The sequence below is a fragment of the Trichoderma camerunense genome, assembly GCF_050948025.1.
Source record: "Trichoderma camerunense strain CBS 138272 chromosome Unknown V8C40scaffold_7, whole genome shotgun sequence".
Taxonomy (NCBI): Eukaryota; Fungi; Ascomycota; class Sordariomycetes; order Hypocreales; family Hypocreaceae; genus Trichoderma; species Trichoderma camerunense.
Window position 1 is genome coordinate 1,676,526 of NW_028145363.1, and position 21,959 is coordinate 1,698,484.

Genomic DNA, 21,959 nt, shown 5'->3' on the forward strand with positions numbered 1-21,959 from the left:
AGCCCGGATCTCGCAAAACTAACTCTATTCAATGCCTCAATGTCTCTTGGCCAATCTATCAAGCTGTTGATTGCACCTAGGAAAAGAATTTAAAAATTGTTTACCTTACATAATTCTCGTGACAGTTGATTCCTCGCAAAATTGAATCTCTATATCGTGGCGTCATGACTCGACTGGAAGGGCGCAAGCGATCAAAGCTCGCATGCCAGACGTGTCGCGAGCTCAAGCGCAGGTGTGACGGCGCTCATCCGTGTGGGACATGCGTTCGATTCGAGTATCATTGCAATTACCAGGTGGCCAGGAGAAGAAGAGAGCCGGATCGTAACCCGGGCCCGACCGGAGATACAGCGCCGGCGTCGGCACAAGCACCAGCGCTGTCAAGCTTGAAGTCTTCCCTTGACGATGTCGCATCATCGACGGCGAGTTCACATGCCCAGGCTCGCTCAGTGGAGGCGAATTCATGTCCGGCATTTGTCAGGAGCATGGCCCTGCGGCTGGATCCCAAAAGAAACCCTCGGATGCACAGCTTTGCCTGGAACGCCTTTCTTGGATCACGGCGGACTTCACATACTCCGACCGTCCAATCAATTACGGACGTGGTATCCCAAAAGAGGCTACAAGAACTAGCAGTCACATATCTCCTAAAGGTTGACCCGGTTTATGGATTCATAGATCGCGAACAAGTCCTTCAGCGTATACAGCAAAGATGGGCCACCCGCAATGCTACTCATGTCGAAGATGCTATTCTATGTGGTATCGGTGCCCTGGGTTGCTTGTTCTCGCAGGTCAATGCTGACACGGCCGAGGTCGCGTTGGTAGAGTTGGCGAGAGTCTTGCTTGAGAAGACCTTGTCAACCGCCCCGTCCGCTGATATCATTACGGCATGGCTGCTCCGAGTCGTCTATCTCAGGATTGCGGACACACATTACGCGGCTTGGATGGCAAGCTGTACGGTGATGCACATGATAGATGCTGCTGGTCTCAATATAGAAGCCCCAGAGGAAGCTATAGATCCAGCCCCTCACCAGGATATCAGCCTAGAGCTAAGGAAGAGGATAGTGTCTATTGCCCAGCATCTCAACATATGGATGTCGTTTGACATGGGGCTCACCCGCGTTGCTCTACCTGATACAATCACGACAGTCCCTTTGGTGCGAGAGGGAGACTTTACCAGCGAGCTCATAGAATTGCTCCCATTCTCAATAGAGCTCGACCCGCAACGAAAACCCACGGCATTTGAGTTGGAATATGCGCTTCAAGTAGTGCTCGGCCGCATGCATTCTAGCCCGCCATCAGTTCTTGCTCAGTGCAACCTGGCGCTCTGTCTTTGTCGCCGGCTGCGGTCAATGGACGTTGCGCTGACGGATTCTGTGCTCCAGCAGGTGCTCACGCTGACATCAAACGGGATTCGAGCTGTCCAAGCAATTTTAACCGCTCGCTCTCCTTGGCATCAGATGACCTATGTGCCTTTTCAGATTGTGTGTGTGTTGCTTGCTATAGATACGGTTTCGTCAATCTCTCAGCTACGAGACGCAATGCAATGCCTTCAAGATGTATGCGCCGTCTACAACACGGAAGCAACACAGGAGGCGTTGAGGACGGCCCGCTCGCTCGTCTTACTACACCAGAGAGGCAAAGAGATGTTTGCTTCGGCTTTGAGTGAGATATTGAAGAGCCGCCCAATGAGCCCCGTTGGAGATGTCACAGACAATTGCGCTGTATTGGATGATACAGCTGGCATGAATAATTTTTCGGACCAATTTTTTGGTCTCCAATATAACGACATGGATCAACTTTTGAGTGCCGATTTCTTCTGGAATATTACCAACAATAGATTTTAATATGCCTAGCGGATTTGTTCTTGGTACACCAGACTTGTATTCACTCGTGGTCTGTATGACATATATCTAGTTCCAATCACCGCAACTATACTATCAGCACTCAATGTTTTTGCCTGGAGAGAGGTGTTGTTTAATTTATAAATTTCATCTAGCTTCTAATCTTGGCCGAGTTGAGCCCGTGCTCTTAATTCTGTAGTCGAAGCTCGTGATCGAGATATCCTCAGCAGTAGTAATTGTGGTATACTACTAAATCTCACTGAGCTCCTTCTTAATACTCTCTCGTAAACTCAGGTTATCCTTGATTCCCAACAAGTCGGCATCATTCTTGCCGATGTCGACGGGGTCCTTAGAGTCATCTGCCAGGAATGTATACTGGACAAAAGGGACCACAGAGTTGGCGTAGTCGCCTTTCGCCACACTGTCAGTTGCCGCCTTTATCAAGTCGCTGCCCTTCAGTTGGGTAATCTGGAACTTGGAACCGGTTTCTTCTTCGAAAATCTTCAAAACTTCGTTTTGAGTAATGGCAAAGGAGAATATGGACAGATACTTGTTTGCAGTCTCTTCAGGTTTCTTCAAGATAGTAGCAACAGCTTCGCCGATAAATGAGACATGTGTCGCTGCATATGGCTTGCTACCAGAGTCGACAATTGTTCCAGTCTTGTCCTTGGCATTGATTCCGAGTAGAAACTGAGTTTTGATGCCCTGTTTTATTTGTAAGATGAATACGCTCGGCACGCATTAGCGGTAATCAGGATCTTACCCAGTCAAAGAACAGCCCAACTGCCAATCCTGTCCAGCTGAACCAAGGGTTTTACGCTGAGCTTGTTAGCCAGGATCCAGCCGAGACTCCTTTCTTCGGTGCGCCGCGTATCGACACCAAACTCGGATGGCAGAAATCGTCGGACCTTGGCGGCGACAGCAGCATCGATGATTGTTTTCTGGTCGCCTACCGCTGCAGGTGAGATTGTAGAAACAAGAGCATCATGACCCTGGAGGACACTTTCGACGGCTTCTTTCGAAGTTATATCAATTCTTTTGACGGTGACCTTATCGGTAAAGGTTGCCTGCGACTCAAGCCGAGTAATAACTGTGACTTCGAATCCGGCATCCAAAAGTCCGTTGACAACATGGGGACCAAGGTTTCCAGATCCCTATGAAATGATCATCAGCACGACTGAGGAGTTGCGTCGATGAATATATTTCTAGAGTAGATGAACTTACGCCCAGCACCGCAACCTTTTTAATAGCAGCCATATTTGTGTTGATCTGTAACGATGATGTTTCGTAAGGTAGATTGAAGGGCTTATTTAGTGACTGTTGAGTTTGAGTCTCTTGTTGTTTGTTGAGAAGAGACGGAAAACTCAAGATGACTTATGACTTTATATATTGTTGCAAAATCTGTACACCAGGCAGATTTAGACATGACTTAGTGTTGCGTATGCAAATGACGAAAGGTCCGCTGCTGATGAAGCATCGCGGACTTCCATGCTTCCAACTCCACGATTACTATCCTTACTATCCCAATACGCGCCGAAATGGTACGCTATAGGACATTCCGTCTTCATTTGCCTAGGATTGAAATCCTTGATTCCAATCCTTCAAGTAGAAACATTGTAGTTGTGTTGATGAAGGGTGGGTACGTGATGAGTAAACGTCTTGGTCTAGTCTCAGCAATACCCGACTCGTGTCGGATTTTCGGCGGTAGTATCGGTGTCTGACGGTGGACAGCTGATAAATCACCGCCAACTACCGCAATATACCGCAGCGCGTTGGCCTTTGAATCGAATGTTCTTCGTTGCAAAAATGGAACATCAGCAGTTGGCAGCTCGCATTTCCTGCTTCTCGTGCCGTCACAGCAAGAGACGCTGCGACAAAACTCTACCGACATGTCAGCTGTGCATTCGCAGGGGAGTGGATTGTCGTTACCCTAAGCGCCGAGCCCAGAAGTATGTTGTTCTTCCAGAAGGAGATGGAACAACCAAAGACAGTATACCGGCAAAACGTGAACTATTGGTAAACAGAGCAGCTGATAGTGACCGCTCGAGTGATTGGGAGCAACAATCGCCGTTGGAAACACTAGACACTACAACGGGTGCCATCCAGTCATTCGCTACGGCTACAGCTATCCAGTTTATTGCACCCACTCTTTTCCACGAAGCACGTTTAGAGATCCCGCGTATCAACATCACGATTCCTAGCCACGTTACTGCCCTCACAGGAGAATTCGAGCAAATTCGCGACATATCTGCTACGTTCTTCTCACAAGTTGTCATATGGACCCCCGTCATCTTTCGCAAGAACTTCTTCAACATTGCCCTCAATCCATTGTCTCCCCGACGGACTGAGGGCATCCTACTCTCGCTATGCATGAAGTTGTACTGCACACCAACCACCCAAGAAGAGCGAGATGGAAGAACAGCACTATACAAGGCAACAAAGCAATTCTATTGCGAAGTAGAAGCTGCTGGAATCCCGTCCATCTGTATTTTGCAATCGGCAATCTTGATTGCTGTCTATGAGATCGGACACGCCATCTATCCAGCTGCCTATTTGACTGTTGGAGCATGTGCCAGGTATGGCATTGCACTGGGCTTACATAAGCTGCTTGTGGACTTGACAGGAGAGAATAACACGGGAAGACCTTGGATGGAAGTGGAAGAGATGAGGAGAGTTTGGTGGGGGATTCTCATATTAGATCGGTATGCAGCTCAGTGTATTTCTTTTTAGAAGAGTGAATCTTCTTCACTCTCTCTGTGAGATGATCAACTAACCTGAGATACAGATTCCTGAACCTTGGTAACCCACTGAGGGGCCTGACGACAAAAGATCCAGAGTACGATGATTACCTTCCAGTGGATGACTGGACGTTTTTGAATGCGGTGAGTACTGGGAACCATTCTTCTATGACTAACAATGGATGACACTGCTGATAAAGCCCACTTCTTCTTAGACTGCAAAGCCTCAAGATAACCTCCGGATATCTGCTGCTTTCAATCTTAAAATGGGCGTGTTTACACGACTAGCCCAAGCAACCTATCTAGTAAATCAGGCTCTCAAGTTCTTGTCATCTCTTCCGCCACCGGGCGACCCAAAGGACACCGTCGATATTGCAAAAGATACTGCGCAACTACGGCGCACAATTTGGGCATTAATCTCTGTAACCAAGTCGGAGTTTGACGCTCATGACCTTGCAACCTGCTGTCAAACTGCGGTTTCTTATTGGTATGTCATGCTGACGGGGAAGTCTATTATAATCGTTGACCTGTGTTTAGTGCCATATTGTTACTTCAAGAGGCTCATTGGCGGCGCGTGCGCATCAGTTCAACTGAAGATGCTTACAAACACATGTTTACAGAGTCGGAACGTGTCTTGGAAAACCTGGCACGCATGGCATCTTGTCTCCGTAAAGACACGGAAGAAGGGACCTGTTTAGATGAAGAGTTTCCCGTGTTTCTCATGCAGATAGTGTATCAAGGAGCATTGACCACGATTGAGATGGGTCAAGGCAAGCCGAACGAAGAAATTAAGGAAAGAATAGCAATATACAAATGGCTGCTCCAGCACCTACAGTCCAGATGGCGGGTAGCAGGTAAGTTTAAACACAACAAGAATCTGCGGGAATCGCTAATAATGTTCATATAGGCATATATCTGTCAATCTTACAATCTAAAGAAGCAATAATGGCATCTGTTATCTAAAAATTGCTCTAGATTCCTGTAACATAAGTCAGTTCAAGTAGACACATCTAGACTATCACTCAAACAATATTAGACCACAAGCTACACATATGTCATGAGAGGTGGACAGATCCTAACTAGTTGCATAGGAAATAACTCGCAGTTTGGGAGACTCGGCAGAATTCGAATCAAAAGCTCAATTCTTGTGATGTGTAATACCACTACGAGGGACTTTGGCGGATGCCTTCTTTGCGATGACCCTCATGCCAGTGCTATTTACTGAGGACCAAAATTCGCCAGACCATCACGATAATGTTTCTGCCTTCTGCTCCTGTGAACAGTATTTCACACAATACCACCGCTAGCGGAAATGTATTGCCCTGTAATCCAACGACTCTTCTCGTCTGCTAGAAGTAGAACCGCATCGGCGATGTCATTCACCGTTCCAACTCTATCTTCAGCTCTTGTGAGAGAAATAAGCCACTTCTTCAAAGCTTGTGACCCAGGATCCCCGGCAGGTACCGAATCTGTATCCACTGGCCCTGGCGCTATAGTGTTAATGGTGATGTTTTTGCCGTCGCGACCAATCTATCAGCATATTAGCAAGCCTTTTTCTGTTTTCCGACTCCAACAATCGACTCCTTATATATCTTTTAGGGTTTCATCAATAGAGCGCAAACTCACCTCCCGCGATAGAGTCCAGGTTAGCTGATCCATGGCTGCTTTGGCAGCAGCATAAATCGGCAACTGGTAAAATCCCATTTTAGAAGAGACAGTTCCGATATTGATGACACGGCCCCCATGAGGCATATGTGGGTATGCAGCTTGCAGAAGAAGCACCGGTCCGACCACTACTACTCCAAACACTCTGAAAATGTCTTCTGGTGGGGTTTGAAGCGTCGGCGAGTATGTTGCTATGGCAGCATTGTTTACTTTGAACGATAACAGAATCAGCATTTGATCATAGTCAAGTAATTGCGGGTGTTGCTTCTGAAAAGAGAGACATCTAATCATAAGAAACGAGAAGGATTCTTACCAATAATGTCAATGTGGTCGACATTGAATCCACTCAAAGTGCCTTCGACAATCTTTTTGGTCCCTTCCGCAGTGGAAACGTCTGCCTGTATCGAAATCACGCTTCCTTTGCCCGCAGCGGCCTCAATAGTAGATACAACCTCCACAGCCCTTGACGCAGATGAGTCGGACACATAGTTGATCGTGACACGGGCTCCGGCACGAGCTAAGGTGAGCGCGATGGCAGCCCCAATTCCATTTTCTTTCCCTGAACCCGTGATTATTGCAATCTTGTTTGCGAGAGGACCTTGCGCCGCCATCTTGAAGAAATTGAGACGTTGCTATGATGATTCTGTCGTGTGGATGTGAAGTGTAGGATAATCGAGAAGAGGGTAACTATGTGCTCCTTATATAGTAGAGCTTATTCATTTGCGTTTGCCTGCTTAGAACATGATAACTATAGTTGCTGTATCGAAGTACATCGATTCAAATCTATTAAACTTTGTAATCACAAAGCCTCTTGTGCCAGAATCCAGGCGTATTGCCTATAGCAGGCAGTGGTCCTTTTCTAGCCGCATTTTCTATATCATACAATTACTTTACAAACCAAGCAGTAACTGTTACTGGTATTCCACTAGCGGTATGTGGAACTGTGAAAGCATCTCGATTAGAAAGACGTGATTATGAATCTCGTCGTGAATGTCATTCATGGAACATGCCACAACCCAGAGAGAAACAGTGCTCTCCTGGGATTAATACAGGCTAGACTTCTCACGAGACTGTTTAATATGAGGATCACGACTTTTATAAAGTACCCAGTTTATTAAGCTAATAAGAAAGTAATTAGAGTATACGAAGTAGTAAGCTGATCATTGGCAAAACGTCTACAACAGCAGTAACCTGATAAGGCAAATGGTGTTTCTTGCCTTGCAGATTAGGGGGAGTCAGAATAGAATTTCCAGACCGGCTCTAACTGTAAATATACGCATGATACTAAGTAATACAGCATGAGAATTAACCATGTCGGGGACACAAATCACTCCGACGGATAGTAGTATTCGCGACTGGATAGCTTCTAAGTGCACTCTCGTGGTAGTCGTAATTCATGGATACACACCTCAACGAGATAAGTTGAGTGGCAAATTTATATGCAAGCTAGTTGACTCTGTTGCCCAAATCTGGATACATCCCACTACTCTTGTCGCCACGCTTTACTTGAATCGCATAAGCGGATATTTAGCTTGGGCTTAATGTTTTCTTTTGGCAGGGAGTCTAGCTATCAGGCCGCCGACAAGGTAAAGCTGTATATTATTCTGTTGCTGCAAGCTGATAACTCTTGAAACGTACTGGATATAAAATACGTCTACCGCGGCGTCAATTTGCCAGTAAACAATTTGCTCTCAACGCCATGAACATGAAGGAAACAGTTTCAGCAATCTGTACATAAAACCATGACGCAAATCCCTCCAGCAGAACCCGAACCTAATATTTCTAGCGAATTCCCCTTCGAGCTCCATGTTATCGATGTATTGGATGGTAAAATCGCGTATATCGACACTGGAAGTCCTTTAAACGATGCCATCGGGATTACACATGTCTTCATTCATGGCAATCCAACCTCGTCGTACGTCTGGCGCAATATCATTCCTCATGTGATGCCTAAAGCTCGATGTATTGCCCTCGATTTAATTGGTATGGGTTCGTCATCAAAGCCAAACATTTCATATCGCTTTCACGAGCACGCGGAATACTTGGATAAATTCTTGGAGAAAGTCGTCCCTACGGGCAAAGTTGTCCTGGTAACACATGACTGGGGCTCAGCTTTAGGTTATGATTGGGCTTCCAACAATGGACATCGAATTGCAGGACTCGTTTTTTTCGAGTTTGTGAGGCCCTTTCCAACATGGGAGGACGCATCCCAAGGGGACATTCAACAAGCTTTTCGGTCCTTTAGAGTGGAGGAGACAGGAAGGAAACTCTTGATTGAGGAGAACGCATTTATTAACAAAGTATTGGTCAATGGAATTGCCCGATCTTTGTCTGATGCGGAAATGGATTACTATTTAAGACCATACTTACAGCCATCCGACCGCGAGCCACTGTATAGGTGGCCTAATGAAGTCCCAATTGAAGGAGTGCCGGTAGATGTGAATGAAAGACTCACAAAATCTCACGATTGGCTTCTGCAAGCATACATTCCAACTCTACTATTCTGGGCTGATCCTGGATGGGTTATCAGAGCAGAGAAAGCTCAATGGTACCTGAATACATTGCGCAATGTCAAAGGCATCTTTGTTGGAAAAGGATATCATTTCTTACAGGAGGATCATCCACACCGTATAGGGACGGAAATACTAGATTGGTCTCAAAAGATCTAGTATAATAGTTCTTTGTGTCTGTCAGTTGGTATTGACACTAACTTGTGTGATTGAGCCTGTTGTAGTTTACACCAACTTGACTCCCTGTACAAGCGAACGTGCGTTTAGATTACCCCATACTATCCACATTCTTTCTTTTAGAAGAGTAGAAAGGTGTTAAATGGATTGAATGTGGCACTGGTTCCAAACATGCCATGAGCATACTTGCCGGATCTTCTTATCGATTAATACCGACCCAGTCGCGGAAGGACTGTCGTTATAAACTTTGAAGAGCTTAAATCAAGAGATGAAGATGAGGTGATAGGAGGGGAGGCTACCTCGAGTTTAGAGATATTTGCGAATACCTTAGGTTAGACTCAAGTGGGTTTTTTTTCCTAACGTAATAGAGAGTTATAGTTTGTACATGTTGGTTTCTTTGCAGTGTAAGCGTGTAAGGAGCGTGGTCGAATGTACACTCAGTGTCAACCCCGTCCTTGAATAGCCTCACCCATCCCGCGAAGTCTGGTTAGAAAGGAGCAGTTGAAAGACAAGACCTAGATTTGGCCGATATTCTTCATTTTGTCAAAGTGGAAAAATTCGCCTGACTAGAGGAAATCTGTGGTTTACGTAGCTAATCCGTTGAGTTGCTGTCACTCCATTCTCATTTAGTACAGAAGCGGCTAGGTTAACACGCTGTGATTAGGCGCCTAGTTTATAACATAATACGGGGTGACAACTCGGCATATGAACTTGGTATATAAACATGGCTTACGAACTTGGCTTATAAAGTTGGCTTAACACTGTTGGAATATGCCAAGGCTAAAAAAGAACTCCATGGTAAAAAGGTTTAAGGCTGCGTAATTTTGATTAGTAAATGGTCGATCTGAGCATTAATCAGCATTACCACTAAGAACTACTGGTGCTCCGTGGAAGTAAACCTAGAGGGTTTTGGTGCTTACGGGCCCCCTAGTAAAAGACTCCTTGCGAAGGCAGTGGTTGCAAGAGCATTTAGTGAAGTTTTTTTCTACAAAGCCTGTTATGTATGAACAGGAATAAAACATTAAATAAAATAATCTAGGATAAGATTTCTTTCGCAATAGGAGGTACAACCACCCTTGTCTACTACCTCGGTAGGTATAGCGGCCCTTGTCGGTGTGTATGCGCTATTGGCCAATTTGGCCGGGTGACACTATAAGGCTTACGCTCCCCTAGCAAGTAGGAGAGCCTTCTAAAGGGATATTTCACGGGGCCTTCTCCGTTACTCCTGTTCCGAAACATCTTGAATCATCAGCAGGAGTACGACAATACCCATGTATTCATTTATCCAGATTCATGGAAAGGAAGATGTCAAACCGGTCGACCGAGAACGGCGACAACTCATCCGCCAGGTTGCGATGATCAAAGCCGGAAGGGCCAGGAAAATTAAAACTGCACGCAATCGACCTTTGCCACGCAACCCAATTGTCTCTTTACCTATTAATCCAATGCTACTGGAAACTCAGCAACCACACGTACTCTATAAAGAGCCAGGATCAGGCCGCCGAGATCCCTTTACCGCTTATCCTGTGCAAATGTCTCTTCGCATGCACGAAATTATTGAGCAACGTGGGTACTTACAATTCGAAACGGATGACTATTGTTTTCCAAATTCTTTTCAAGAAAACTTACGTTTCAGTTAGTTTACGTCGACCCTAAAAAACACTTTTGTGGCTTCCGTTACTTCTGGCTTCCAATGGCCATGGGAGACCCTGCTGCATTCCATCAGCTACTTTGTAATGTTTCGTTAGCAGCCGCAAAATTCACAGGATCTCCAGAAAGAAACAAGGAAGAGTCAGTCATTCATCATAATGCAGCAATAAACAACGTCATGAGTCGTCTAAGAGTTACTGGTAAGGAGCAGGCGGCCAGCCTTGTCCTTCCCATTCTTGCTCTTGCCCAGCATGCCAATATGTACCGCGACGCTGCAAAATTTGAAGTGCACTTTACAGCTCTTGAACAAGTTGTACAATTGGGTGGCGGCCTTGACAATATGACATTGGAACCTTATACTCGCCTTCTGCTACTCTTTGTCGAAGTGAATTCTCGAGCTCGGAATGACAGCCTTCCATTGTTTCCTCTACCAGTCGACCTCTTGGGATCTTTTCAAATCAGCTCCGCCAATATTGAGGATGCTGTTTATAGAGATCTGATCTTGAAATCGCCGTTTAGATCACTTTTCCCAGATGGCATGGACTCCTTTGCTCAAACGTTGTGCGATACGAAGAGCCTAGGAGAAAAATTAAACGAATATTATCGGACCATGGGAGATGAGCTCTGGACAGATGCACGTATATCTGGCTTTCGTATCTGTGTTTTACTACACAAGCTGCTCTCAATTCAGTCCCAAATATTCAGCAGTTCTATAATTACACAGAGTCTAAGAGATGCCACCAGGATTTCTGCTCTTCTGGGTCTAGCAGCAGTCCGAAGACGATTTTTAGCCTTTCAAGTTTTCACCGATATTCACCTCGCAAAATTAAAGAATCTCCTAAACTTTCTATTCCCTATGGTTCTTTATCATGAAAAGAGTAACGGAATCATATTATTTTGGCAGTTCTTCATGGGAGGTATGGAGGCAACTGACCGTGAGGACTGGTCATGGTTTGCTACTGGCATTTCGATGTTAGCAACCCAACTTGAAGTTGAATCTTGGGTAGGGGCGATGACGATCCTTCGGAGTATTTTCTGGATTGATTCAGTGCATTCTTCGCGAGGCCGTGCGTTATGGGATGCATCTCAAAGTATCATGACATTACTCTAGTAACGTCGTGTATGTTATGTGTACTATGCGGCTATATGTATTATAAATCATGTTATTTTGCAAAGGTCAAACGTGATTACTATCAGATGGTAGTTATAGAAGAATATGGTGATGCCAATATTGGACCATCATGATGGCGGTAATCCCGTACTATTCAATCACGTTCTCATTTATGGAGTATACCGCGAATAGCATGTCTTAATTCTTGTTGCTAAGTATCCCAGTAACTATGAAAGTGTTGACTTTTCTCTCCTCTGGAGCATCGTAGCCTCGACGTGGCTTCTCAGCTAACATGTTATTCATTTCGATCATGTCTGTGAATTGCTCACCGCGTCAACCGAGAGGCTGCGCTCACCAGCATAACGCGCGCATACCACTGGTGCAGAAGTTCTACTGGCGCGGGCATCGGTCCCTTGTCGCCTTCTATCTTCTGGTGGCTGGAGAAAAGGCAGCTCTTGAGTGTTAATCGCGCCACTTGAGCGTCGTGGTCAACAACAGCGCCAATTGCGAACAAACCATCTGCAGGTCGTCCACCCTGCTCCCGAGGAGTGCCGCCGGCGCGGATTAGAATTTCATTGGGCGTGTGATCAACCACTTCAAAGTGGTCTGTTATAGCTGTTCCGACCTCATACTTTGAGGCAGCGAGCTGATCTCGCGTCCATAGCTGTGAGGATGTCTCAGGGCCGTACCATTTGCGATGCAAGTACTGTCGTTGGATGGCATAGCCTGTCTTTTGTTAGCACAAGTGACTATACTAACACGAGAGCTGATACCACCACAGGTGAGGCTGAGGGGTGCCGGGGTTAACAAAAAAAAGACTCACCCCAGCCATGCCAAACGCCACGGCAGAGCTCCAAGGCAAGATCTCCCTCCTTCTGTAACAATTCCGGACGTATGCGATTTAGAGGAATTGTCTTGACGCAGATGTCATTGGTAGCAGCGTTTTTATGCGGGTTATACTTCTTGTATGCGTTGGAGCTGTATATCGCGTCGTTGAGAGGAATCGGCGCGATGATGCTTGTTGCCACATGGAGATAGCCTAGTGCTGCAGCTGTGCCAACAGTCACTCCAACTGCGGTCTTGCGGATGATGCCCATGATGTGAAGCGGTTAAACTCAAGAGTTGAGAAGAATACTGAATGATAAGCCTAATATTGTAGCCTCGGACTGAACGACGGATTGCACGTAGGTGTTTTGTTGAAGAGAAAGATAAAAATTTGAACGCTTTTGAGTTTTTACTGCCCTGTGTGAACCGCACTATCTGCACATTCCAGCAGTAAACATGCGTTCTTCAGCGTTTTAGCGTTGTAATCGTGCAGCTTTGGCCCACCAAACCTTGGCAACTGGTGATTATTGGTTGGTGAGAAGCTGTCGACATCGCGACCCATGATTTTGTCCAGCGTATCGCGTACATCTGCCATCTACTGGATGGTGTGCCAGATTCAAGTACTGTTAACTACTTTTAGATAAGATGCATGCGACTCACTTATTATGTGTTCTCTGGAAATCTATAGTAAACGCCTATTACAAACGAGTTAGCAAGGAACGTCGTAGATACTGTGATTATTGCGCCCCAGCTTGGTCTGGTTCAATTATGCTTGCTCCCTCTCAACACCACGGCGGTTGATGATTTCTAAAATGTCCGAAACTGAGTAAGGCAAAAAATCCACAATGATTAGTATTGGAATCGACTTTTCTAACCACGAGATGATTTGTGCGCCTGAGCAGAACTGGCACAGAAGCAAGTACGTTGACATCCGTTTTCTCGGTTCATCCCCATGCCTCTCACTTCATTTTTGCGCTTTAAACTGTAAATAGCCTGTAGAGCTGTAGTAAGATAGTATGGACTCTGTTCAGCCTCACTAGAGCTATCTAATCGCAAACAATTGGTCCCATAATGGAGGCAAGGGGGAATGTATAATGACGTGGATGGAAGAATGTCATAGGCGATAAATAACGATTTGGTAAACCAAATCAGATAATTGCAATGTCCATTTGACCTCGTGTTTGTCATCTCGGGATGTGCATGCGGCAAAACCTCGACTTTTTCTTCTTTTCTCTGTCTCTTTTTCTCTCGTGTAATGGCATGGCTCGAATACAACTTCTACAAGACCTGATGGGTCAATTGAGTTCTCTAACTTAGCCCACCCCAAGTCACTTCTTAGGTATTTTGCCCAATCAGAGTTACGACCGTTCGTTCATGCTGGACACCATGTAAGGAAAACGAGGCAGTTTCTTTCTTCATCCGGGTAGATATACGCCCTAGGCTGCTCTCTACATCCCATGAGAAAATCAGATTGCTGCAATATTGACCTGAGCGTTGATGCCAATGCTGCAAAGAAGTATACTGAATGTGGAGTGATCTGTAGTAGTACCATCTTTTAGGCACAATCTTGGACGCTCAGATGGGATGCGAACACCTCCGCATCGCAAACACAGGGCTAAGTCGTATATTTCGTGGCATCAGTCTCCCTTTGATCAAGAACAATGGCCTCTCCAGACAACTCTTTCAAGATTTTCCGTATACTCATACACGACTATAAGTCATTACCACAAGGGGTGGTGGTAAAAATACACTGAGCGCACATGTTAAGATGGAATGCATGCGGAACTCGCCGAGGCAGAGCTGAAAATAAACTACATGTATGTATTTCATGGTTGGCCATCCTAGTTTGGAGACCCGTAGCTACGATTCTGGGGAGAACGGGTCTCGGCCCTCGTTTGCTTGAATTGATGCTAAAATATCGCTCTCTTTCGAGAATGGTTCATTTGGTGATGCAGATAGGATCCCGCCGTCCTCCCCCTCCATCAAGTGTCAAACCATGGCCTAGATGCTTACGCTTTAGCTCGGCTTGGGTCAACCATGGCATCGGAATCTCCAAGGACACGATAGGTAGGCAGTCTGTTTACTCCATATTTTGTACAAAGTTGTAGTAATAGTGCCTTGTAGCGTCAACCAATAATGCGGAGGGCAATTGACTTTGACCTACGCTGTCTCTCCGCCACATTTCGATGTTCGTTCTTAGTGTGCTTCAGACAATCAAGCCTTCGCTTCCCCCAGGCACACACGTATCCGGTGATACGGGGCGCTCCGTGCTCTAACAAAAGATCCGGCCAAGATTGCCACGCGCAGCCTTAGTGCCCGGAAGCTTGACCGACAGACATTTTTTTCCGGCCAACGGGGAGCAATTTGCCCACCGAATATCGGATAGCCGGTGCCGTAGCGTCGTGCTATCATGCTGCTAACCTTCAATCTTTGGCCACTAGTGCCAATTCGATATCAGTCCGACTTTGGCCCCTGATACAGATAGACTTGAGTCCAAGCTTGATGATGGAAAGGAAGAAGGGCTCTATGTATTTCATATAGTTAATAACAAGAACAGTGCTCAAAAGATGCTGTAAAAGTGCTCAGTTATCGAAGGGATATCGATTTGTCATGAGTCCGAGATGTTGTTTCACATTCCTCTCGACCCCTCACTCGATCAGCAGTCAGATATTAACAATACGTGATGCATACTCGTACTACGAACTACCGGCCTGAATATCGTGTCCCCACCCCGCAATATCAAATGACTAGCGTACGTAATTTGCGTTCTTCATTCTCCGGTTGGGGCAAGAATCGGGTTTGGTGAGCCGACGGCCTCCAGCAATCAGACCTTCTAACTACGGGAAAGGCGAGTTGGTTCACGCCCTTTGGTAGCGTACCGAAGATAAGCCTACCTCGTACTCCGTACAATCTTTTTGGGTCGCGTGAGAGGGCGGGCAAAGGATGCCGCTAAGAAAAACTGGTCGAGCAGGGGTATCGCTCGGGGACTTCCGTTGTCTTATCTGAAGAGAAAAATGGAATGTTAAAAGCAACTGCTCCGCACTGACTCTGGTTCCAACCGGGAAAAAAAGAGGTGCAAGTTTTCGTCTTCTTCCCCAGGCCTTCACAGCCAGATCTTTCCAAATGGATTACGACCCTGAAAACGGCCACAGGGCTGGCCATCCTGCCAATGAGAAGGATGTCACGGCCGTTGTATCTGATGATACCTCGGGGCAGTCGTTTCCCAGCGGACCAAGGAGTGGTCTGTTGTGGCGACTGCGCAACCTGGAAGCCCAGATGGACAAGAAGCTTGGTATTGAATCCGAAGCCATCGAACGCAAACAGGAAGAAGATAAGAAACCGGTTCCATGGGTCGAGCAGTTGACGATGGCCTTGCTATGGGCTAGCGGAACCATGAACACTTCTTGCTTTGCAACTGGATTTCTGGGTGCTGAGTTCGGATTGAGTCTCAAACAAGCCATTCTTGTCACAATCTTTGCCTCGCTTCTTGGTGGCGCTGTTACCGGCTATTGTGCAACCTTTGGAGCTGCGACTGGATTACGACAGATCAGTGTCAGCCGCTACAGCTTTGGCTGGTGGCCCAACAAACTCATTGCGCTGCTCAACAGTATCCAGCAGATGGGTTGGGCTGCTGTATCATGTATCACAGGCGGCCTTGCCTTGACTGCCGTATCTGATGGTCACGTCTCACTGATCCTTGGTATCGTTATTTTGGCTGTGGTGGCATTGGCCATCTCCTTCGTCGGACTGAACGCCATTCTGGTTTACGAACGATATGCCTGGTTCATCTTTTTCGTCATCTTTATGATCATTTTTGGCGAAACTGGACGCTTTGCAGACAACACCTCGCCACCAGCTGCCACAGGTGCTACCCTTAGTGGTGCTATTCTCAGTTTGCTGGCTATTGTGTACGGTTCAAGCGCCTCTTGGTGCACCATGGTCAGTGATTACTATGTTCACTATCCGGCCAATGTCAGTCGAGTTAAAGTCTTTGTGATGACTACTCTTGGAATTGCGATTCCTACGTCAATTGGCATGGTTGCCGGTTGCGTTGTTGCCTCGGCGTTGAACTCGAAGCCCGAATGGAGCGATGCATATGACGAGGGACTGGGTTATCTGATCCAAACAATGTTGTACCCACGAGGATTCGCAAAGTTCTTACTGACACTGCTCGTTCTATCCGGCATCAACACCAATGTCATCAGTATTTACAGCGCCGCTATTTCCTTTCAGCAGCTCTCGCGACCCTTTGCTCAAATCCCCCGATTCATCTGGACAATCTTCTGCTTTTGCTGCATCCTTGCTCTAGCTGTCGGCGGCAGAGAAAAGCTGAATGCCTATTTGCAAAACTTTTTGAGTCTTCTTGGATACTGGTGCACTAGCTACGCCATTATTTTATTCCAGGAGCATTTCATCTTCCGAAAGGGCAATTTCAACAACTACGACCTCGATGGCTGGAATGATCCCGCAAGACTACCCATCGGTATCGGAGCTTCGGTTGCATTCGGCCTCGGCATTGTCTCCTGGGTTATGGGCATGGATGAGACTTGGTACATCGGACCTCTGGCGAAGACCATTGGAGACTATGGCGGTGATGTTGCCAACGAGTTTACGTTCGTTGTAACGGCATTGACCTATGCACCGGCCAGATATCTGGAATTGAAGTTCTTCGGACGGTAAAGAAATCGCCGATCTGTATATACGATAGCCTTGCTTTTTTTACGCTGGATAATATGATACCTGGAGAGTTGGTCGTGGGCAAGGCGCTCCATGCTCCATTTAGTAGTCTTAAAACAGACAATAAATAAGAATAACGAGATATTTGAGTCGACGCCTTCCTTAGTTGAATTATCGATGTCCAGATTGAATCTTAGGTAGCCTAACTAAGCTAACAGATCTGTAATCACCTTTGCCAGTGCCAATGTCTTTTCCTCCTGAAGCCTTCTACCGACAACCTGCAGTCCCACAGGGCTTCCATCGTGTATCTCCGGGTCGTCTGTAGCCGTTTTCAGCTTCAGTCATGTGGGATCTTTTACTTGGAAGAGTACTTACATGATTCAAATACTTGCTCATCAGCAGGATTAGCGGCAACGTAACCATTGTCGACAACATCGACATTCTTATCAACATAAGTAACTGGAAAGGCAACTGAAGAATAGTCCAGGACGTTTATAATCGTCGAATATGTGACATAGTGATAAGTGTTAGGCCTAGTTCCTCCATAGGGAGACACCGGTGAAATGAAAGCATCCACGGGCTGTCCCGAGCGTGTGAGGTTAGCAGTACTGTTCCAGTAGTCGAGGTACTCTTTGCGGTATTTGCGCCTGGCAATGTTGTTTGCCGCAATATCGCTAGCCCTTTTCTGCTCTATAGGTTTGTTGCCATATCGTCTCGAGATGTGTGAAATGACTGGTTCACCTGAAAGGCCAAACGCGTTATGAATGTCTTCTCCTCCTTCATACATCCAGGCTTCAATCTGCGTAGACACAGTTAGTGTAGTCAAGATCCGCAGGTATCAGTTAATGAGACTTACCGCAATGTCCAATCCTCTAGAGTGAGGTGGTGGCTTCCATTCAATAATCTTGGGACAATACTGTCAACATCCTTGTGCTTATCCTTGACTGAGGTGAGATACAAACCTCATGACCAGCATTTTCCAAAGCTTTCACTACCATCTCAATCGCCCTTCGGACTGGTGGACTAGGTAAGACAACGTCGTCTCTTCTCAAGACACCGAATGATAACTTTTCCGAGCTTCCAAGCTTCTCAATCATAGCTTGTAACCGACTGGCTTGTTCGTCTCTCCATGGGAGTTCAATGACCATTGGGTCATGTAACCAAGGCTGCATGCTTAACAGAGCCTTCATTACAAACGTCAGGGATCGAAGGGTTGTAGCCATGGGCCCGACGACGGAAAGAATGCTCTCCTGGCCATCCATGCTATTTGGAGTTCTCTCATAGGGTAATCGACCAGTAGATGACCGTATGCCGTAAACACCGTTGAAACTGGAGGGAATACGAATTGACCCTCCAATGTCAGTTCCCATACCCACAGGACTACCCCGAAGGCTAAGCAGTGCGCCTTCACCACCACTGCTACCACCGGCGCTTAGATGGCGATTTTTGGGATTGAAGAGGTATCCGACAATGTTATTGTGAGTCTCTGGTGACATCAAGGATGGTGGCACAGTAGTCTTGCAGTAGAAAACGGCTCCAAGTTGCCGCAAATCGGTAACCAACTGGCTTTCAAAGTGTCGCTCTTTACCAGTGCCTTTTTGGCCCTCAAAGGTGCCTATCCACCCAACGTATCCCATCGTGGTTTCGGCGCCTCTGACGTGAAATTGATCTTTCAGGCTTATTGGTAGTCCATGTAGTGGACCGATGGGTTTGTTGTGTTCATGGTAGTATGCGTCAAGCGTGTCAGCATACTCTAATGCAACATCGATGAAGATATCAAGCAAGCAAATTGTCTAACAAGTTACTTAGCCTCTTAATTCAAGAAAGAAGAGAGAATATTGAGATAGCGAATCGATTAACTGACCAGTTGATGGGCAATTGCTGCTCGGTGACAAAAAGCTTCTGTGACGTCTCGAGCCGACCATTTTCCAGTTGTCGTGCGTTCCAAGATCCCCACTGCATCGGTTTCTGTGATTTCAACCTCACTTACGGTTAAGAATTGCTGAATATATTTACCAGTGACATCACGTTGTTCCTCGGTAGCGGGGATGGTAATGTTTAACCGCCAATGTTCTGGGATAGCATTCAAGATTGCCTTCGCCTTACCCTCGGCGATGGTCTCGAAATTTTGCAACATGGTGTATGGTATCCAAATGCTTACTGAAGTCGCATAAATGTCAATCTAAGTGCCATGGAGATGGCCATTTCATCATGAGAAGCGGGGGATCGCAGTTGGTGATTGTGTTGTATTCATACCCCGCAGGTGGCTGCAAAGTCGAGTAGCACAGCATTCCGTCATTAGTCAGTGCCAAGAGCAAGATAACATGTTTATCTGCATGTCTATCGTAGGAAGACCAGTAAAGAATCGTGCGTACAGGAAGAAGGGCAGAAAATGGGTCAAGTTTCCTCATCATTAGGTAGTATATGTTTTGTGTTTTTGACCCCTTCCACAGTATGGATTTATCTTGAGGATGTTTACAGTCAACCGCCATGCCAACAACCATCGCTGCAACCTTAAATGTTCAACAAGTTCAACAAGCTCAAGAATCTGCCGATACACAATTTATGTCCAAGAGGCTCTCGTCCATGTTGGTGCAGATCCATTGAGGAGTCTTGCCACTTGGATCAGTCACCGAAATGTTATGCGCGGCAATGTTTATGCATTTCTAGAAGTCCATGTTAATACAGGCGGCACATTTTGTAAACATTTACTTACCTCAGTAGAGGAGCATGTTAGAGTCCCAACTTTGGGGTCATATTTGGTTGACGTCGTCCCCCACATGTTCTTAAAAACGACATCGCTGATGGTCATGTTAGAGGGATACTTGTCGCAGATAGTCTGGTTGCTTTGTCCATAACATTGGTTGATCTCAATAGCCCAGTCGTTGTTGTCATTGTACAGTGTATCGTAAGTAACATTCTTGACGTATCCAGCTCCTCCACCTCCTGATAGGCCGGGTTCGAATGGAGTGTCAGTACCAGGCCACACCTTAATCCGGGCACCGTCGCTCGCATTCGACATCGAGATGTTGTAGACGTAAATGTTCTCAACTATATCATACTCTGCCGGATATTGGCCCAACGAGCCGACAGATATGCCATGAGAGCCGTTGCATTGCATGCCCTGCACAATGATGTTTGTGCTATTGGGCTTGAAAGACACGCAGTCGTCGCTGTTATTGACGTGTGAATCTTGGATGACAACCGAGTCGCTTCTAAACGTGTCCCATCCATCACCATTCTTGGCTGGATTTTTGCTCTCACTCTTCACAGCAATGTCGATATTGCTAACCAGGATATCACTACTATTAGCGATGAGGTTAAACCACTGAGAGTGTTAGTAGTTGCTTCACACTTAGAGTCCAGGCATTACCCACATCAGGGGAATTCCGCATCTTGAGGCCCGTGACAGACCCGCGTTTAAGTCCGTCTAAGACGAGCAAAATTGGCCGTAAAAGAGTAGGCTCGGCTGCAAACGCATCGTACCAAGCTTGCCCATTCCCATCGATTAAGCCTTGTCCTCCACCGTAGATGTTGACATCTTTCCCTCCGAAGCGCCAAAAAGCGGATGAGTTTTGGAAGTCGTACTTAAATGAGTTCTTCACCCAATAGTCAATGTCATTGGTGAACTTGATACTGCCGGTAATCGCCACGTCTACAGCTTCCAAGAACGTAAGATCAAGTGGAGAGCCAATGGTATACTCCTCATCCAGTATCACGACTCCACCCTTATTACACTTCTTGAAAGCTTTGAGAATCTCAGGGGCATCGTCATTCTTGCCATGATGGCCAGAGCCACGGCAGCTTGGGACATAACAGGTCTTGTGGCGTTTCGGAGAGTGAGGAAATGGATGTCCTGGCGTCTTGGGTCCCCAATGAAGGTTGGGCCTGCCAAGCACAGACTTGTGGGCGTTGATGGGATCCAAAAAGGATAAAACCGTCACTCCAAATATAAGGGTGCTAAGAATAGTCATTGTGATTCTCTTGATTCAGAAGAAGCGGTATATGTCTAGGGAAACCAGATTGTGGTGAGCCTGAGATACTACAATTCGTTCACGTTTAATACATTTGAGAGATGATTTATGTAAAATTACTTCAATTCTTCCGGATATTTGCCTATTTGTTGCTCGAATTGTGAAGAAAAAGTGAAGATCGATCATTACATATCCATTGTACCGGCGTTTGATATACCCAATATTAGGCGCCACTTACTTTCGATCCTCGGACCATGTAAATCAGGAACAGGTATTCGAAGCAGTCAGAATATTCCGCCAATAAGAGTTTGAGAAGTCTGTATGATTCTTCCCCCGCAAAAGCATGGGGCGAAAATCTCATCTTCGGATGCGGGGGTGGATGCCCGTACAATGCCAATCTTAGTACTCTCAACGCTTCGTCCAGATGGACTCGCGATCTGGATCCCGTACATACATTTGCGGTGGACCTTACGGCTTTGAATGGGACCAGACTGATGACCTTGAATGGAGCGGCTATCATATTGGCTAATGCATGCGGAAAGACTTAGCCGAACGAATGAAGCGGTAGCATGGGAAGGATGTGAACGCGGTTCGGGCTACAAAGAGAATCATGTTGCATCCAACTCCTAGCTTAGTTGAGCTATAACTAGAGCAGAAAGGGTATTGATCAATACCCAATACCGACCAGTTCCCGAGGTGCTTTTCATGATCATGAGAACGAGTAACGGCTCGGGGTAATTACGGCCGAGTAGAAGCCGACCAGGAGTGCTTCTCACCTATGCCCTCATTCTAAC

The 21,959-nt window shown here is 46.3% G+C and overlaps 9 protein-coding genes across 9 annotated transcripts; 5 read left to right on the forward strand and 4 right to left on the reverse strand.

Moving 5' to 3' along the window:
• Positions 1–34: 34 nt before the first annotated feature.
• Positions 35–2,159, forward strand: V8C40DRAFT_243363 (uncharacterized protein). The gene has a single exon (XM_083215407.1). The coding sequence runs from the start codon at positions 165–167 to the stop codon at positions 1,839–1,841; it is 1,677 nt and encodes a 558-aa protein (XP_083074511.1). The 5' UTR covers positions 35–164; the 3' UTR covers positions 1,842–2,159.
• Positions 2,088–3,095, reverse strand: V8C40DRAFT_265186 (aromatic alcohol reductase; the record flags this gene model as incomplete). Its single annotated transcript, XM_083219628.1, has 3 exons — positions 2,088–2,543; positions 2,657–2,992; positions 3,063–3,095. 3 exons carry the CDS (start codon positions 3,093–3,095, stop codon positions 2,088–2,090), a joined length of 825 nt encoding a protein of 274 aa, XP_083074512.1.
• A 475-nt stretch (positions 3,096–3,570) lies between these two features.
• On the forward strand, positions 3,571–5,848 carry V8C40DRAFT_243366 (Zn(II)2Cys6 transcription factor). Its single transcript, XM_083215408.1, has 5 exons — positions 3,571–4,540; positions 4,624–4,720; positions 4,792–5,063; positions 5,114–5,430; positions 5,484–5,848. Exons 1-5 carry the CDS (start codon positions 3,627–3,629, stop codon positions 5,537–5,539), a joined length of 1,656 nt encoding a protein of 551 aa, XP_083074513.1. The 5' UTR covers positions 3,571–3,626; the 3' UTR covers positions 5,540–5,848.
• A 15-nt stretch (positions 5,849–5,863) lies between these two features.
• V8C40DRAFT_265188 (SDR family NAD(P)-dependent oxidoreductase) lies at positions 5,864–6,852 on the reverse strand (the record flags this gene model as incomplete). The annotated part of the gene is made up of 3 exons (XM_083219629.1): positions 5,864–6,106; positions 6,203–6,450; positions 6,555–6,852. 3 exons carry the CDS (start codon positions 6,850–6,852, stop codon positions 5,864–5,866), a joined length of 789 nt encoding a protein of 262 aa, XP_083074514.1.
• Positions 6,853–7,983: 1,131 nt separating this feature from the next.
• On the forward strand, positions 7,984–8,969 carry V8C40DRAFT_286894 (Alpha/Beta hydrolase protein; the record flags this gene model as incomplete). Its single annotated transcript, XM_083222600.1, has 1 exon — positions 7,984–8,969. The coding sequence occupies one exon, from the start codon at positions 7,984–7,986 to the stop codon at positions 8,908–8,910; it is 927 nt and encodes a 308-aa protein (XP_083074515.1). The 3' UTR covers positions 8,911–8,969.
• A 1,167-nt stretch (positions 8,970–10,136) lies between these two features.
• V8C40DRAFT_286896 (uncharacterized protein) lies at positions 10,137–11,689 on the forward strand (the record flags this gene model as incomplete). Its single annotated transcript, XM_083222601.1, has 2 exons — positions 10,137–10,494; positions 10,569–11,689. The coding sequence occupies exons 1-2, from the start codon at positions 10,200–10,202 to the stop codon at positions 11,687–11,689; spliced, it is 1,416 nt and encodes a 471-aa protein (XP_083074516.1). The 5' UTR covers positions 10,137–10,199.
• A 29-nt stretch (positions 11,690–11,718) lies between these two features.
• Positions 11,719–12,955, reverse strand: V8C40DRAFT_243369 (uncharacterized protein). The gene is made up of 2 exons (XM_083215409.1): positions 12,513–12,955; positions 11,719–12,415 (listed from the first exon to the last, which is right to left on the reverse strand). Exons 1-2 carry the CDS (start codon positions 12,784–12,786, stop codon positions 12,015–12,017), a joined length of 675 nt encoding a protein of 224 aa, XP_083074517.1. The 5' UTR covers positions 12,787–12,955; the 3' UTR covers positions 11,719–12,014.
• A 2,603-nt stretch (positions 12,956–15,558) lies between these two features.
• Positions 15,559–17,394, forward strand: V8C40DRAFT_243370 (permease for cytosine/purines, uracil, thiamine, allantoin domain-containing protein). Its single transcript, XM_083215410.1, has one exon. The coding sequence runs from the start codon at positions 15,638–15,640 to the stop codon at positions 17,192–17,194; it is 1,557 nt and encodes a 518-aa protein (XP_083074518.1). The 5' UTR covers positions 15,559–15,637; the 3' UTR covers positions 17,195–17,394.
• A 3-nt stretch (positions 17,395–17,397) lies between these two features.
• V8C40DRAFT_274493 (amidase signature domain-containing protein) lies at positions 17,398–21,165 on the reverse strand (the record flags this gene model as incomplete). The annotated part of the gene is made up of 7 exons (XM_083220612.1): positions 17,398–17,510; positions 17,567–17,990; positions 18,048–18,095; positions 18,154–18,984; positions 19,056–19,310; positions 19,908–20,519; positions 20,569–21,165. 7 exons carry the CDS (start codon positions 21,163–21,165, stop codon positions 17,398–17,400), a joined length of 2,880 nt encoding a protein of 959 aa, XP_083074519.1.
• Between the last annotated feature and the right edge of the window lie 794 nt (positions 21,166–21,959).

Bases quoted from the DNA above. Each gene is read 5' to 3' on its own strand.
- V8C40DRAFT_243363 (XM_083215407.1), top strand. From the start codon at position 165: ATGACTCGACTGGAAGGGCGCAAGCGATCAAAGCTCGCATGCCAGACG.
- V8C40DRAFT_243366 (XM_083215408.1), top strand. From the start codon at position 3,627: ATGTTCTTCGTTGCAAAAATGGAACATCAGCAGTTGGCAGCTCGCATT. The intron at 4,721-4,791 runs GTGAGTACTGGG...ACTTCTTCTTAG, and splicing joins ACTGGACGTTTTTGAATGCG to ACTGCAAAGCCTCAAGATAA. The intron at 5,431-5,483 runs GTAAGTTTAAAC...ATGTTCATATAG, and splicing joins GTCCAGATGGCGGGTAGCAG to GCATATATCTGTCAATCTTA.
- V8C40DRAFT_243369 (XM_083215409.1), bottom strand. From the start codon at position 12,786: ATGGGCATCATCCGCAAGACCGCAGTTGGAGTGACTGTTGGCACAGCT. The intron at 12,416-12,512 runs GTGAGTCTTTTT...AACAAAAGACAG, and splicing joins TGGCGTTTGGCATGGCTGGG to GCTATGCCATCCAACGACAG.
- V8C40DRAFT_243370 (XM_083215410.1), top strand. From the start codon at position 15,638: ATGGATTACGACCCTGAAAACGGCCACAGGGCTGGCCATCCTGCCAAT.